The following is an 18403-nucleotide window of genomic DNA, read 5'->3' as shown; positions in this document are numbered from 1 at the left end:
TACATGGTTTGAAAATAAAAGAATCGCCCATGGTGACATTCTACAGCAGAAAAAGCAAAAACCCAAGTAGACAATAGTTTGATAAGAAGAGAAACACATGAAAAAGGTGAAAGATATAAAGGTTATACTGAGTGAATATGTTCCAGAACAAGGTAAGGTATTAATAGCTAAAATCTGACGGCAATTTGAGATAACAGGAAAGAAGATGAAATTGAGGAAGAAATTGCATTGGTGGTTTTATAAGAGGGAGACGGGGAGAAAGGAAGAGTTAAGTAAAGGAAGGCTTTCATGCTTTGCCAACAACAGTGAAATCAGTGGAGAAAGAATGGAGGAACTTGAAAGAATGTTTCATTAAGGCAGTGGAGGTAACACGAGGCAGAGATGAGGCACTTCCAGAGAACAAGATGGTGGTGGAAGTCACATGTACAAGAGAAGTTAAAAAGAATAAAGAATTATTTAAAGAGTTTGAGGCAGCAGGTCATGATAATGAGAATAAAAAATGCATACAAACAGGCCAAAAAAAAAAAAAGAGGCTAAGAAAGCAGTTGCCAAGACAAGAATGGATGCTTAGGAGGAATTATACAGAAAGCTGGAGGAAGATGACAGCAAAAAATTGGTTTTGGGGTTGTTAAAAGAGAGGAACAATGAAATACAAGATCTGAAGAAATCTGTGTGTGAAGGATGGGAACTGTGTGGTGACTAACACTGAAGAGGTGGTTGAAGTATGGAAAAATATTGTCAAAGGCTGTTGAATGAGAAAAGGGAGTTTCAAATGCAAGCACCACCAACAATTATGAGAAACCTCAAAATATATCAATCTCTGTAGAGGAGGTAGAAGCAGCACCGAAGATGAAGACTGGTCAAGATGAGATAACTCTTGATATGATCAAGGAAGTTGGACATACTGGAGCAAAGTGGCTTCATAGATGACTATGGGTTTGATGGGATCATGCAAGGATACCAGATGACAAGAGAATGGGATTGATTGTGCCTCTTTGGAAGGGTAAGGGTAATGCAAATGATCCAAACACTTATTGGGGCATCACCTGTTAAGTCAGCTTCTCAAAGTCCTTGAGAGAATTTTGGAGGCATGGTTGAGTTGCAAGGTGGAGGAAAATAAAGGAGAGGCGCGACATGGCTTTAGGAAGTGAAAGCGTAATATAAATTTGCAATGAGAGAGAAGTGTGAAAGAATGATAAATGGAGAATATTACTGCCAGGTAGCTTTTATTGATCTTGAGAAAGCATATGAGTTGGTTCTGCAGGAGCTGGTGTTTGGAATATTGAGATGGGTGTATGGGAGGGGGACTTTAAGAAGTGGAGATGATAGAGGAGCTGTATCGAGGGCCAGGAGCTAAGTTGATAACAATACATGGAATTTCAGAAAGTTTTGAGTTTTTTGGCCTGGAGGAAAAAGAAAATGAATGGGGTAGCTACGATTTTGAGCCCAGAGGTGGTGAGTCCACTTCTCTTCCCTAGTTATAGAGTTAATTAGTAGGAGAAACAAGCCTAATGTATACTGATGGTTTGGCCCTTTTCGCTGACAGCTAAGAGAAACTGATAAATATGGTATCAGAGTGGGCATTTGTGGCTGAAGATGAGGAAACATGTGGCAAAGGGATAAAACAATCAACTGTTTCTAAAAATATAATGATCATTTCTCTCTAAACGTCCTGCTTAGATGGCTAACTTCCTACAGGATTCATGGTAGAGCTGGATCTTGAGGAAGTGTTTTAAAGGCGGACAGTTGCCTTATGACTAGTTCAGGGAGGGTGTTCCCAGCAGAGGAGACAGTGTGGAAAAAAGTACAAAACCAGTTGTCTGAGAAATGCACAGATGAGATGGGGAGATCAAGGCTGACAGAGCCGGGGTGGAAGGGGAACCACGGTAAGAGAGAGCCTCAGAAATGTAGGGAGGAGCACAGTGATGAAAGGCCTTGAAGGAGAGAATAAGAAACCTAAAATGTTGTGGAAAATCCAGTGGAGAATCAAAGAGGAGTGTGACATTCTCAGAATGGCGGGCAGCATAGATGATCTTAGTGGCGACATTTATCATGGGGTGTTGTGGGTGTCGCAGAGGCCAGGGGCAAAAGGTTGCAGTCGACAAGACAGGAGACGATGTAGGTAGATACAGTGGAACTCTAGTTACTTATCCTCCCACAATGTCACTATCTCTTCTGTATATTCCATTCTGCAGGTTCTAATGTATACATTATTCTGCTGCTCTATGCAAAACACCATTAATTTGGGGCCAAATAAATCCTGACATCCTTACTCTGAGTTTTTACTCAGGTAAACTCCACTATCAGCTTGACTATAAGGCGTAAGAACCTCAGGTTTTAATTGAAGGATTCTTGTTGGACTATTGTGGGCAATGGAGTCTGGAGCATTTTTTTTTTAAATTCTTCTTGGTCTCTTTTTATTGAATTTAATTCAGGCTAGCTAGTATACTGGTGTCTTTTATGTTTAACTTCTCAGAACACACTAGTGTTTGAAGATCAATGGATAATGCTCTTGTTTTGTCCTTTTCAACTTATTGACAACTCAAGAACCCAAAATACTTGGGTTCAATCAACCTTTAATTACTGTAAGAAATGTTATATTCAGTGCTATGATGGCTAATTTAGCTTTAATGACATGGTCCATGCAAATACTAATTGGCAATTAATATACCAAGATTTAATGACGCATTTTCATTGCCTTTCTGAAACAAGTTACAGATTAGTTTTATAAACTTCAAAGAATTTTCACAAAATTTAAGCGTAAAATCAAATTGCTACATATCTGGTAACGTGAACTAATGAAAAGTTTCACTGGAATGGATGATTGTGAACCCAGTCTTTTGACTTGAATTTTGTGGGCATTACATGTCTCCCATTATTTTAGGTCAGTTGCCTTCCTAACGTCAGATTTGTAGGCATATGAACAATGATCGGGAGGCTACATGCGTAGATTAAAGGAGCTTTATTTACAGGCATATATTAAAAAAAGATCAGTAGTTATGTTTGAAAATGATTTTGGTATGTTGAGAATGAAACCAACTAGTTCATTCATCACTAAGATCATTTTTATCATGGCCCCAAAATCATAGGACTCTTGTGTGCCAACTTTTTGTAAATCGTGCAGTGGGTCCTGCCTTATCACTGCAAAGGCTAAGAGGACGTACTGATACTCACCCAGTAGCTTGCAAGGATCTAGCAATAGGTATAGCATAGAATCTTCTAAGAATCTAGCACAGGTATAAATCTTTCAATAACATTACACAGAGGGATGGTTGGGGATAAACAACAGAAGCAGGGACAAAACAAACAACACAAGCTAATATAGAAGCGATAATAGGCAGTGGGACAACCATCGTCACATTCCCTTTTCCCTCCCACTGTTTTGTTACACTTGCTTGTTGCATCTTCTCTTTCATTGGCGCATGAGCTCTTAGGAGCAGGGAGCAGGTCAACCCGTCTGTTTGTACAGCACCAAAAACAACGGGGCCCTCATCTGGATCGAGGCCTTCAGATGCTACCATAATATACACAATTAGTAACAGAAAGTCCAGGATTTGGGCTACCCTGCTGTACTGTTTCCCTTGAATTTTGTTTGTGAATTTACAAAAACTGTTTCCTGGGGTTAAACATTCAATGAGGTAATGAGAATATTGGATTTCAGGAAGAGTCTGTGATGGACTATGGATGCTCTTCCATCAGGCAACATCACAGTACATGCATCTTTGGTTTTTCCAGTCTATCCCTCAGAAGATCAACACAATATGGAAATGCACAAACTGGGATATTAAAATGTTAATCTCTGATTGTAGCAACTTTTGGCCAGGTCTACACTTAAAACTTTTGCTGGTATAGAAATATCAGTTAGGAGTGTGATTTTTCTTCTTTAATGACATTTTTATAAGGGCAAAAGCCCTTGCGTTGATGCAAGTCTCCTGGCAAAAACCTGTCTTCGGCCAGTGGAGGCTGTGTCGACGATAGGAGGGTGTGCCAATACGATTATTCTAGCATAGTTACACTGGCAAACCTCTTCTAGTGTAGACTAGGCCTTAGGCCCAGATCCGTGTCTAACTCCCACTGACGTCAGGAAAATTTTGGAAACACAGTGGTTTCTCAGTCTTCAACTGAGCTCTTCAGAAACAGAAACATTATGGATCACCTGATAATAAATATTCAGTGACACTCAAACTGCAACAGCTGCAAGGACAAAGGTAGCAGATCTGTGCCACATCTCAAAAGATATGGATTTATGCTGTTTTCTTATATTTCAGAGCTTTCCGAGAAGGTGTCACTAGAGCATAAAGATATTTTCAATTTATGTGACGAGGGAGGTAGACAGCCTGCCTTCAGTTCAGCTAGCCTGCTCAGACTCCAAATTGGCAGTGAATCACCACCCTCATGCGTCTACAGGCAGCAGACAGGTCTGAGAAGTTTACATTTACCCAATCTAATCTTTCCAGCAGCAGGGCTGACCCACCCACTAAAGAATTGGAGGTGGCAAATAAAATTATCTGATCTATGAAATCCAAATAGTGTATTATGCTATAAAAATTCATAGCTGGCTCTTTGGAGATTTCCTGGTCCAATTTTCCTTTCTTAGAGCCAAAGGACACAGCTATGCTAACAAAACTCACTGTCTTACTCTAGTAATAGGCCTAATTGAGGATAGAAAAAGAGGGTCCCCTGTGGGAGAAAGAGCTTCACTCTAGGAGGAGGCAGAGAGCTATCGCCTCGTATATACAGGAGCTCTCAGGGCCAAATCCAGCAACACCCCAGAGAGTCTGACTGCGTAGAGGTGGAGGAATGCTCTCTCAGGCTCCCCTCTTTCCCCCTCCTCCAAGTGGGCTGGAATGGCCTGCTGACTTACATACTTGTAGAAGCACCCCCAAAAATCCCTGGCAGCATACCACAGAGCATTGCTGCACCACTGCACATGGGGTATGGGACACCCACATCCTACCCCAAAGATGCAGTAGAGACACAATGGTCCAGATGCAACCTAGGACGCCTGTGCCATAGGAAAAAGGTGCTGGAGCTGTTTCTTAAGTAGCAATGCAAAAAGGGCTTTGCATCCCATTGGATTTCACAGGAATTTTATTGTTATTCATTTATATTCTTCAGAGTTGGAGCAAGACCAGAAATCCTACTTGAGAAATTTCAAGAGGAGGTTCAGAAAGCACCATGGACAACCATCCATTGTGGGCATCATTTTAAAAGGCTGTTTTGTTGGTCAATCAGGTTCTGGACTTTAATTTCTAGTTACTTCAAAAATAATAAATTCATTGTTCTCAAGGTTAACCTTAGCCATTGTCTATACATAAGAAAGACTAGCTAACTAGCCACTAAAGCATCGACTTGCAATATGATTCCCTGTTGGGAATATGGATGTAGTTTGGATCTACCTTCCAGGGGAAGCTTGTGAGTTCAAAGTCCTTTTCTTCTTTCACATAAAATGCTCCCCAAGCATATTCACAAAATATTTCACTGTAATTACAACTCATTTTAAGACAGAGGCAATTTGGAGTATTTGGACACATTGCTTCCAAAGGAATGCTCCTCGTCTAATGAAGCTCCCAGTACAACTCAAGGCAAGCTCCCAAAAACACAGGAGAGGATTTATACCAAAAAGATTAATCAAACATAACACGACTCGTGCCTTCTACACAGGGCAGACCTCACTTGTTCCCATCACGCTCATTTCCCTCTTCAGTTTATTTCACAAAGACACAAAGGGTAAAACTTCCTATTGCAGAACTTTTGAAGCTACTTTGGGACCTCCTCTCACACTCAAATATCCCCGTCCAGTAAGAGGGCTGGCTCTCTTTGGAAAACTTACTTTTTTTTCCTGTGCTGGGTACAATTCTTTCAGCCTCCAGGCTCCTGTTTTCTCTTTTTCCAATTTCATTTTACAGACAGCAAGTAACATTTTCAAAAACGCCGAAGTGACTTAAGAACATGAGTCCCATTTTCAGCCATGACTTAGGCAGTAAGGAGGCTGAATCCCACTGACTGTCAATGAGACGTAGGCTCCTAAGACAGAAAGCCACTTTTGAAAATGGGACTTAAGACCACTAAGTAACTTAGATGCTTCTGAAAATATTACTCCGTGTTCGTATTGATCCACCCAGGCCTCATTATCCTATCTCACTAGTGTAAATCAGGAGCAATTCCTCTGATGTCTCTGGGGTGAAACTGATGTGAGAGGAGAATCAGGTCCCTCCATGAGTCAGCAAGAGACCTTATGCAACAAAAGGAAGCGGTGTTTCCTCACAACTGTATCAATCCGTTAACTTTTCAAGATGATCATTCTACCACTCCTTCAGGAGAAGAGATTTCATTTTTACTTGTTCTTAAGGAAACATGGCCAAATTCTGTTCTCTCTTACACCAGTATAAATCTGGAGTTACTTTACTGACTTTAAAGGAATTACTCCAGCTATACACCAGTGCAGAGAGCAGAATTTGGCCTAGGGAATAGGTACTCCCCAAAGAAAATTACTTCCCTTCATAGGAGATCGTGAACTCCCAAGAAGAGAACTAATTGGCTCTCTCTCCTGACGAGCTACCATGGAGTAGCAGTCACAGAGGGGAGTTCCAGTACGAAGGGAAGAAAAAGCTATTACAGCAGTGTTTTCCTCTGCCGAACACACAGGTGGAAGATCTCCAACGTTTGTTAATAGCAATGCTTTTGAGACAGCTGAAGCAAAGCCTATATTAAGTCAGATCAAGTTTACAGATGTGTAGCTGATTATTTTGAATAATTAAATGGTGTCAAAACCAGCTGTGATGAATAGCACTGGGGGCTCAATTCATAAATAATTGAGAAGCCTGAGTCGCATTTGATCATTCTGATCAAATTCTACTCTCTGGAGGATAAATGTTTGTCCTGAATACCATCAACATTGTTAAATGCCTCAATATTCCTGCTCAGTCATCCAGCCAGCAGCCAACTGAACTAAATCACTTTAACACCTCACCCATTTGCCGTTCTCATGAATACCGAATATCTGTGACTTACACAATAGTTTTTGGGTATCAGACAATGCAGCCGCTCACACAGACGGCAACCAAACAGGGGCAGTAAATGTTTTAAATGATCCCATAAAAGACAATTCCTTCATATAGTCTTGTCTTTATTGCATTCAGCGACAAGGCTTTAGATATTAGACCACCAATTTTGTTCTGTGGTCGTGTTTATAAATACAGCTGCCTTTATGATCCATCCAGAACATTTTAAAATAGGCATATAGTGATGAATCTCACCCATTGTGGTCTCACTGTGCCCTCAGTGGAGGCAATGCCACAGCTGCACACCATTTACCAGATTTCTCAGCTGAAAATACCTTTTATGTGCCAATATTTCCAACCTCCATTGTGAACTGATGGAAAGGAACTCCTGTTAATGCTAGCTACAGAATGACTGTTCTCCTCATTAGTGCCTGGGACTACAACCTTTACTCACACTGTCTGGGGCTTACTCCTGTGAGTAGTTCCATGGGCATCACTCAGGCTACCCATGTTATTCAGCATGTGCAACAATTGCAGGTTCAATCCCTTATTGATCGCTAAGCTCCAAAACCTGTTTGTTACTAGGTGTAGAATACGTAAGTGTCATGTACCTGGATTTAGAGAGAGAAAAGGCTGTATTCTAATCTCAGTTTCACGTTGATGGAGGTGTTCCAGATTTATACTAGTGTAACTCCGATCGGAATCTGGCCTAGATATTTTAAAATATTCGCATAATATAAATACTGTGGGCCAAACTGGAAGCCCTTACTCAGTTTTCACTCTGACAAAAAGCCCAATGACTTCAGTGGGACTTTTTCTGAGTAAGGAGTGAGTATAAAACTGAATAAGGACTTTGGGATCTGTCCCAAGATAAACAGGTAAGAGCAGCAATTTCCGTGCCCATGTTTAACTTTGCTTACTAAGGGGCAGATTCTACCATCCTAGCATATGTCTTCACTACCTGCCGGATCGGCGGGCAGCGATCGATCCAGCAGGGATCGATTTATCGCATCTAGTCTAAATGCGATAAATCAACCCCGAGCTCCCTCCCATCGACTCCTGTACTCCACCGCCGCGAGAGGCGCAGGTGGAGTCGACAGGGGAGCGGTAGCAGTCGACTCACCGTGGTGAAGACACCACGCTAAGTTGATCTAAGTACGGCGATTTCAGATACATTATTCACATAGCTGAAGTTGCGTAACTTAGATTGATCTCTCCCCACCCAGGAGTAGATCAGGGATGAGTCGTATCTTACTCCTCCTGGGCTACTCAAGAAGTAAGGTATTATTTAGTGTCAGTGATGGTAGCAAACCCTGGTCCATTGTGACTGGAATAAACCAGAGCTTGTCCCTTACTGTGAGTACACAGAATGTTTAGTTAGGAAAACGCTATTTCATTAAAGGTTAATGAAACTTACCTCAAAGTCTTCTGAGAAGCCATGTTGGTTATTAGAATAGAGCTCACTGATATGTTTAATGAACTGTTTGACAGGAATGGCTTCCATGTCATCTGTAGAAAGAGAAAGATATTCAGAGTTGCTAGGTCATGTTTTTTCTGTAAATACGCTGATATGTTTCATATCTGAGACTGAGAGATCCATAACTCCATCTTCAACATCAGGTCATAGAATATTTCACTTGTGCCTTATTGGAGTTCTCTAGTGGCATGGTTTGTACTGTATATACTTACAAGAAATCTTTGCATATCGGTTACTGATATCGAGGTTTGACTGTTCACGCATCATACCTAATCCTAGATATTACAAATATGAGTAGTGGTTTTGGCCTTGGAATGCATTTTTGCAAAGCTATCCTTTAGCACAAAGTTACAGTACCATTTTGTCAATTATACTTTTGGGAGTATTTTATCTGGGGGTATTTTAAAAAGGAAAGTAGCTGTGAGTTCTCAGATAAGGTGACAATCAAAACCTGGAGCACTTTTGTGGCAACAAATTCTTTAAGAGTCACAGAATAGCCACACAAAAGACAAAGTATACTTTAAAAAATGGGCCTTGTATCACTGCTGACAGCTCCTGACTCAGCAGTGACACAGGTGTATTTCCCGGAGTGGAGGAATTTCTCCTTTTTAATTTACAGTACCGTAGCATCCCAATGAATCTGTAATGAAATACTATACGAGCATCATTAACGTTCACTTGGAGCAAAAGAACAGCTTGGGTAGTGAGTTTTCTCTTCACTCCAAACCCTGTTCCTAACATGACACATTCACTCTACTGGACTGCTAACCACAGAGCCATTTCTATTCCGTACGGCAATAAATCAGGAACACTCTGAATGATGAAGAAACCCAACGTTTCGATGAATGCAATAAAAACCTAAGGACATTTCCAGTGTTTTGGAAGAAGTCCCTCAGAAATCAAGACATCATGAAAAACCAGGCCAGTCCTGGTAAAACTGGGATGTAGGGGTACCCACCTCAGGCAGGGCTTGTCTAGAGGAACAATCAGTGCGCGGCAAACGGGGTGTAAATCTGCAGCACGCGGAGGCTACATCTACACTACAGCACTTACAGCGTCTCAGCTGCACCGATGCAGCCGTGCCACTGTAGTGCTTCTGGTGGAGATTCTCTGAGCCGACGGGAAAGAGCTCTCCCATTGGCTCAATGACTCCTGCCTCTGCGAGAGCCGGTAGCTACGTTGGCGGGAGAAGCTATCTCACCGACATGGCGCTATCTACACCGGCGCTTAGTTCGGTGTAACTTACATCACTCAGCGGTGTGGATTATTCACACCCCTGAGCGACGTAAATTATACCCAAGTAACCTGTAGCGTAGATAAGGTCTAAGTATCTGTGTGGAACCCACTACCTAGAGCTAAAAGCTCTCTAATGTGCATTGACCTAATCCTATTTCAGAGTGGAGTAAGACTTTGTCTACACTACAGTTTACTTCGGTATAATTTACGTTGCTCAGGGGTGTGAATAATCCACACCCCTGAGTGATGTAAATTACACTTACCTAAACGCTGGTGCAGACAGCGCTATGTTGGCAGGAGAGCGTCTCCTGCCGACATAGCTCCCGCCGCTCACGGAGGCAGGAGTTATTAATGGGAGGGCTCCCTCCTGTCTCCACCACAAGCACCAGCTACGCCGATGCTGCTGTGACGTTGTAAGTGCTGTAGTGGAAATGTAGCCTCAATCAAAGCACACTCTGGAACTTCGTGTGTGTGGTAGCAGGGTCCACATGGACAAACAGGATGTAACATGCTAGTGCACTAAAGATTTACACCCCAGCTGCTCTGTTCATCTAGATAAGCCCTCTTATTTCTGGGGTCTCAATGTTGCTACATTCACCACTTAAATTGGTAAAATCCCTGTGCGTTCCGGGTGTAATTAGTTAATGCTCGCAACGGGGCATTTACAAATTGTCATGCACTACAACACAAGTGTGATTATTTTCAGCATGTGCAATAACTTATTTCCCAATGGTTACTATTGTCTGATTGTATCATTCAAGGCACTATTTAGACCTTTATGTATTTTATTTAATATCCTTCTGAAGGTTACATGTGGCTTATGTTTACTTCAAGTATCTGTGATGTATTTTTCCTCCACATGGTTTTGTGCTACAGCTGCAGTATTTTCTGCATTCTCCTGCTTTTCAAAAATATCTATGTTACGATGGAAAAAAATCCAAATATTGCTACAGATATTCAGCAAAATTTAAAGATAAACAAAGAGACATGTAACATTTACTGTATTCAGAGTGAAAGATCTTTGGCAAACTAATAAACCAGTAAGCTTTCATATACGCTTTTTTTAGCAAAGGGTACAAATATACAGTATGTGTAAATGCGGTTCTACTTTGGCAAGAATTTTATAGCGCCAACCCTGAAAATCTGATTTTTCTCTGGTTCCTGGCAGTTACTAATGACCGTGTCATTACTCGTCTACTGTAATTTTCTCAAGTAAGGCTTTGGGGGAGCTGTTTGCATCTACTGACATTTTCAAACTTGAATCAGCCTGAGGGGAAAATATCCTCTTTATTCTAGTTTATTTACAGGGGCAAATGTTTAATATGTATTTATAATCTGATCACCTCATCCTGGTAATTTTGAACATTCAGAACATTTGATAAGAGTACGATCATTTTAGCAAACGGCCTTAGAATATCGCTAGCAATTTACAATATTTAAATACCAACAATGGTATATTAGAATATTAGAATATAATAGTATTTCATTAAGATACATTTATGTTTTTACAGCCAAGACATTCATGGATCACAGGGACCGTAGTGCCAACAGTATGTAAAAGAATCTTCCCTCTCCCACAAAGTAAAGTACGTCCGTGCTTCCTAGAAAATAACCGTTGCTGTGTTAAGAATTTCACATCATACAAAAATCACAGAAAAAGTGCTATTAATTATTATTATTATTTATTTGTCCTGCAGTAGAGCCTAGAGATCGAGGTGAGATCAGGGACCCATTGCATTAGATCAGGGTGTCAAATTCAATTTTGCAGAGAGAAAAACTCCATTTTTAATGATGGCCATGGCATACATTTAGGATGACAAATTCCCTTCAATCTTCTGAATTTCCATTGATTTCAATGAGCGTTTGGTAGCAAAGATCAAGGACAGAATATGGTCCTTATGTATTAGCTAAACTTTTAGCTATCATTATTGCTCAGTGACAAAGTATCCTCACCCGGATAACCACAGCTAAGTCTGCTCTTTCTTTTTCTTCCTTCCCCATGCAGCTTTCTCTGTCTCTTTCCCCCTTCTCTCTCTTCGTCTCTCTCCTCCTCTCTTTCCTCTGTATGTTCTCTACTATAGCAACTCCCAAGTCCCTCCATGGGCTTCACCCCAACCCAGTTTCCCATCCCATTTGATAAAATGATCAGCAATGAAATAGTTAATAATGCTGACGTGAGGCAGATGAACATCACAATGAGAATAATGGGGGAGGGGGAGTTCACACTTCCAGAGCTTCTGTTTCCACCTGCCTGCAGACCAAGAAAATAGCACTGTAACAGTTACACGTGCTTAGCATTTGAAAGCCTAACTTCTCCGCCATGAAGTTTAGAAACTTAATAAAATAAAACAAAAGGTTAGATTCTACAGAATCTGAATATGCCATGGGGTGGAGGGTTCATAAATACATTGAGTGGGCTGGATCTGGCACGGGCCAGGTGTTTAACACCTCCATACTAGGCACTGTACATACGCATAGTAAGAGACTCAGACTTAAAGGCCAGGAGGGACCGTCATGATCATCTAGTCTGACCTCCTGCACATTTCAGTTCAAGAACCCCATCTACCACAGAACAGACTCATAACCTCTGGCTGAGTTACAAAGTCCACAAATCTCGATTTAAAGTCGTCAAGTTACAGAGAATCTACCATTTACTCAAACCAGCAAGTGACCCCTGCCCCATGCTGCAGGGGAAGGTGAAACCCCCCCAGGGTCTCTGCCATCCTGTCCTGGGGGAAAATTCCTTCCCGACCCCAAATATGATGATCAGTTAGACCCTGAGCATGAGGGCGAGACCCACCAGTTAAACACGTGGGAAAGAATTTTCTGTAGTAACTCAGAGCCCTCCCTGTTGGAGATATTTTCTAATGGCCATATGCCATTGCAGGAACCCTTGTCATACAATCCCGGCCATGAACTTATTGAGCTCCGTCTTGAAACAAACTATGTTTTTTGCTCCCACTATTCCTCTTGGAAGTCTATTCCAGAACTTCACTGCTCTGATGGTTAGAAACCTTCATCTAATTTCAAGCTTAAACTTGTTGATGGCCAGTTTATATCCATTTGTTCTTGTATACACATTGGCACTTAACTTAAATACGTCCTCTCCCTCCCTGGCGTTTAGCCCTCTGATGTATTTATAGAGAGCAATCATATCTCCCCTCAGCCTTTGTTTTGTTAGGCTAAACAAGCCAAGCTGCTTAAGTCTTTTTTTGTAAGGCAGGTTCTCCATTCTTCTGATCATCCTAGTAGCCCTTCTCTGCACCTGTTCGAGTCCCTGCCTTGAAGAATTCATAATCTAAATAGAGAAGACAGACAAACTGAATCCAGAATCCTTCTTCCCAGTCCATAAATACACCTTCATGCTCCCTGATATACACAAGAAAGCAGTGATACTAAAGATATTTAAACTGACATGGAGTCGTTTGGCAAGGCCTTCAGGTACATGATCTAAATTTGATGCGGTGTGCTAGAAGGTATCCTTCTGATTTCCAGCTCTCTTCTTAAATGGAGCTGGCACAAATTAATGCACTTTGGGGCCATATTTTGCCCATCTGTAATGCCCCCAAAACCTCCTAGTTAAGAGCATTAATTAACCTAGTTGGGGAGGGTGTGTTTTTGGCCACACATAGCTTGGGAAATCTATGCTAAAACCCACACTGTACTGATATGGCACACTGTTGTCTGAAGGCATTTGCTCTGATGGTGACTGTCTAATCTGAAGAATCTCTCCTTAAACCTTTTCTAACAAAACATACTAATGTAACTGGATACATGGGAAGTACTTTTTCTTGCAGGTATCTTCAGCCACAAGGCTATGGTTACGCTTCTCTTCCATCTTAAGACAAATGAGCCTCAGAGACCATAACTCTTCTAGTCAATGGAAGAGATTAATGGAATCCTATAATAGCTAATTAGGAGCCCTAATGCTCAACGCATATTCCCTTTTGCACTGTTTGCTTTTTCCCAGCCTAAAACCACACTGACATTTGTTAATGTCAATATACTGTATACTTTCTACCAGACCTACAGCTTATTCAAAGGGAGGAAATGTATTAAAAATGTGTCTTCATAACTAATTGCAAGTGCAAAAATAACAGTTCTTTATGGCACAGACTCAGCCCTCTGTTACACCAGTGTGAACAGAACGAGCCTGGTTTTACACCAGTATAAAATGTGAGCACAATCTCTCACCATGTTAATTTTCACTGGGAAACACCTTGCTTTCCATGGTAGTGTACAAATTAGGTAAGCCTGGGTAAAGATCTCTAGGTTAGAAGGATTTATAATCAGAGACTGCTCCAGTACTCTGATGGATGTGCCACAATTTACTGTGTGGGATATGCAAATCGGAGGCGAACTGGATTCATCCCTCCCTGGCCAGCAGGATCTGGGATTGTTGTGGGAGTGACTCCTGTTGCTCTATAGTGACCACGTGTTCAACTCTGGAGTGATGCTGAGAGGCTCTGTAGGGAGCTACCATATGCATGGGCATGATGATGCAAAATGAATTTGAGAGGGGCATAATGCAACTCACTTCTCCCCACAAAAGGAGTCGGCACAGCTAACATTGTGGGTATGAATGATATTCACCTGCATTTCAAAAAAACCCATTCATTTTTCACCTAAGAAAGGGCAAGAGACAACGAACATGCAGTACATTCCTTCAGGAATCAATATGCCCAGTATATTTTAAAACTATAATGCTGGTACAGGTTCATATTTAAAAGGCAGTATAATTAGCAATGTGATTAGGAAGGAATATTTCATCTATGTCCTGCCTAATAAACCTGCTCTGATACTTACTCTAAAGTAATCAGGGTCAATTAAAAAAAAGGGGATATTGTATCAAGGCGGCATCTCCACAGAATAAGATCTCTGATTCATTTGTAACCGGAGACCTCAACAGATGGTTTAATGGTTTTGGATTGAAATAGACATTTTGGGTCATGAGTGAATCCAGAAGGTCAAAACCAAAGTGCTGCCTGACACTCCTCATTTCTAGTTTGGATTCTCTTTGGAGTTCTGGTGCTTCTCATGGTCTCAACCAGAAGTCCAGCACCCAAATCAGGAACTGTTCATGAGAGGGAGCACCCCAGCCAGGGGTGGGCGCCAAGCGGCAGGGGAGGGCGCCAAGCCCGGCTGCGGGCCCGCAATCCCCAACCAGCCGGAGCGCCGGGGGGAGGGCGGAGAGCCCCCAGCGGCCAGAGCGCCGGGAGGAGGGCGGAGAGCCTGGCCGCGGGCCCACAATCCACGACCGGCCAGAGCGCCGGGGGGAGGGCGGCGAGCCCGGCCGGAGCGCTGGGGGAGGGCGGCGAGCCCGGCTGGAGCCCCGCTGTGCCACCCCCCTCCAGGCGCCGCCCCAAGCACATGCTTGGTGGGCTGGTGCCTGGAGCTGGCCCTGACCCCAGCCCCACTCCTGTTTTCAAGTGCTTCCTTTTTTCAGTTTCACTTTCCATTGTGTTTTCCCTAAATAATGAAAAATACCTCAGGACAACCTGAAACTTTAAATGTTTTCCACCGGTTGCTGCTCTCTTTTACACTTTTACAAGGTTTCTCTGTGTAGACTCTCTCCAACCAGCAACTTCTGTACACTGGTATATTGTTGTGTGTTTGTGAAAAAAACAAGTTAAAAAACCTTTATCGAATAAATCAGCGCCCCCCATTCCAAAAACCTACACTACGTTGCTTGATCACAAAGTTGGTCCCCAATGCTATCTCCTCTGAGAGGGCCTTATATACTTCATTTTTGTTTCTTCTTCTTTCCCCCCCCCCCCCTTTTTTTTTTTTTTTTTTTTTTGGAAGGGCCATGATGCTAACATTGGGTGTGATTCCAGCAATAGTTTTACTATGTCCTGGGTTTTAGTTAAATGCTCTGGGGGCTTCACAATGTTTAATTTCAAAAAGAGATGTGCAGAAGAACTCCTGATAGTGCAAGATATACCTAGTCTTCCATCTAACATATGTGCAGCATCTTGTATCACTGTGTATGTCAGAAAACTGAGTCCCTAAAAGTCATTTATAGGAAAGGGGGGGAAACTACATTTACATAATATATTACATATTAAGTGATGACACAGAGCAATAATGAAAACTTGCTTTTATATATACACCCCACAGCTGAGTTATCTGTGTAGCTTGCTGTTGAGATAGCTTCACAGTTAACTGATGCACTGTCTGAACTGCATCTAACATAGGAAATGCTGCTGGTAGAAAAGATCTGTATGTAGGTGCTGATATATTGTTAAATATACACTTTGGGTCAAATCCTGGCCCCACTGACTTCCATAAAGTCAAGATTTCACCCCTTAGACAGACAAGAGCTTATATAAAAAGGTCTAAGTCTACAAAGATATCTTTCACCATTTTAACAATAGGAGTATAAGAATGGAAGAATTTGCATCTAAGACTGTGAAAAAATATATTTGAAACAGTACTGGTCCTGTAACTGATAACTGTATTGTAAAGCATACACACGGGGGAGCTGACATTTCATGTGCAATCTTAGTGCTAGCACTGTCTGAGTTTTGAGTATTTGTGCAACCTGGCCCTGAATATTCTCTAAACCTTTAGTGTTATGTTTAAGTCTAGTTGTAGGATATGTATATGTGGGTGCAGTACATTTAGTTGAGCGATACAATGACTTGACTTGTTAAAGCATTTAAAATAAGGAGGTATCCTTATTTTGTTAGTGTATCCTTCAGAATTCTGCATTTGTCTGATAGATCATATTTTCTTGCAATACAAAAAGAGCCGGAAAGATTAGGCAACTTGTTTAGGGTAAAATAAAGTCGCAGAAGTGGCTATAATATTTCTGAACTGTCAGTGGACATTTTCTAGACAGATCATATCTACATAAATAATAAAGTAGGGCAACACAGCTGGTGTCATCCCCAGAGTTTGAACTACAGGCTGAAAACCCTTTAAATGTTGGCTCCCTGCTGAAGTCAGTGACCTTAGAATTATTAAGATAAATTATAATTGTAGAGAGCCTTGTATCATGGGGAACAATTCCTTTTTAACTTTCATGTTATTCAAATTGTAAGAATGAACTAATTATTATTGGTTTTTAAACAATGTCTTTCAAAATGAAAAAGGTGAAAAAAGATTTAATATGAAAATATTCACACTCAGGGTCTTGATGTTTCAGCATATTGGAAATATTGCACAAAATACTTCTCAGCGAAACTATTATTATCTACATTTTATAATGAAATCAAATGAACACTAGGGCAGATTTCTGATACAGCAGTAATGCATAATAAAAGTCTAAAAAGAAAAGCAGAATATGTAAAATAAGACATGCAGTTCTGCAGTTACATTAATCTCACTTATTTAAAGATTTAATCTAATATAGCACTATTAACCATATGCCAATCACAAACACGAAGGACAACGTTCATTACAAAAATTATACATGTCATAATGAAATCTGAATTTAAAACTGCATGTAAAATCTTAGATTAGGTCATCATTAATTATAAATGAAACAGCAATCCAAATGATCTTTTCCCTTTGAAGCAGAAAGGAGCAACCAAATCCACGGTACTAACTTCAGCTCAACAGAATGAAATCATGTAAGCTTTCTATTAGCATGCACATTATTTTATTAACTTTATAAGCCTGGGACAGATCTTATTATTATTTATTATGTGTATTATTGTAGCATCTATGACTATGACCCCATAGTGCTAGGCACTGTACAAACATTGAAATTGGACTACTCATGCTAAGTGTATGCTGTATTGGAGACTTAATATTTGAAAGCAAGTACTGAATTTTTCTTCCCAGCCTACAGTCATTGTTGGATTTGTTTAAAGCATTTTGGTTTATTACTAGTTGTGTTGTACATGGATTATTCTTATTTGAACATAATAGAAATGTTAGACATGCTCACCAAGGACTTGATGGTACATTTCTTGCACAACCAGAATTCCCATTGCCTGCCGTGGGAGTTTGGATGTGCAGGGAATGCAGGATATGCCACAAGCTGACTACCCTTTTTAGACACATCACAGAAAGGTGAAGCAGTTTTCTTTCATCGTGGCTACAGCATGTATAAGGAGAAAGGAATATTAAAACATTCAGGGCCAAATTCTTATCCCCGTACTTATATTGAGTGGCACTTTACTTCAAGAGTGATCCTATTGATTTCAGTTGGACTGTTTGTTTAGCAAGGTATTACTCTACATGAGTCAGGGTGTCAGAACGCACCACCGAAGTATTTTTAAATGCAGAACTTTGTTCGTTACTAGAATAAATTTGCATTTTCATTTCTACCTGAAATATTTTCCAGGGACGGAAATCAAGAAGGAAGATTTTTTTTTGCAAGTTTCAGTGTTGTACTTTTCTGCTTGTAGGGTGGGTTGTAGGCAGTGTTCCCTCTAATTTTTCCCACCCATGTGAGGAATGAATTTTGTTATGTGCACCAATATGGAGGTGATGTATGACATAACACCTCCATATTGGTGCACATAACAAAATTCATGTGGCGGGGTGGGCCGAGGGGTTTGTAGTGTGGGAGAGGGCTCAGGGCTGGGGCAGAGGGTTGGTGTTCGGGGGGTGAGGATTCTGGTTGGCGGTGCAGGCTCTGGGGTAGGGGCGGGGATGAGGGGCTCAGGGCTGGGGGTTTGGGCTGGGGGTATGGGCTGGGGGGTGAGACCAGAGATGAGGGGCTCAAAGCTGA

General features: G+C 41.3%; 1 protein-coding gene across 6 annotated transcripts in view; it reads right to left on the bottom strand.

Annotated features, from left to right (window-relative positions):
• PTPRG (protein tyrosine phosphatase receptor type G) overlaps positions 1 to 18403 on the bottom strand; it is a 605523-nt gene that overhangs the window by 30591 nt on the left and 556529 nt on the right. For all 6 annotated transcript variants that reach the window (XM_054036350.1, XM_054036352.1, XM_054036347.1 and 3 more), the window contains one exon: positions 8422 to 8513. In XM_054036350.1, the coding sequence (XP_053892325.1) occupies positions 8422 to 8513 (92 nt within the window). The remainder of the gene's footprint in view (positions 1 to 8421; positions 8514 to 18403) is intronic.

Source organism: Malaclemys terrapin, chromosome 7, assembly GCF_027887155.1.
Source record: "Malaclemys terrapin pileata isolate rMalTer1 chromosome 7, rMalTer1.hap1, whole genome shotgun sequence".
NCBI lineage: Eukaryota > Metazoa > Chordata > Testudines > Emydidae > Malaclemys > Malaclemys terrapin.
This window is presented reverse-complemented; position numbering and strand designations above follow the sequence as displayed.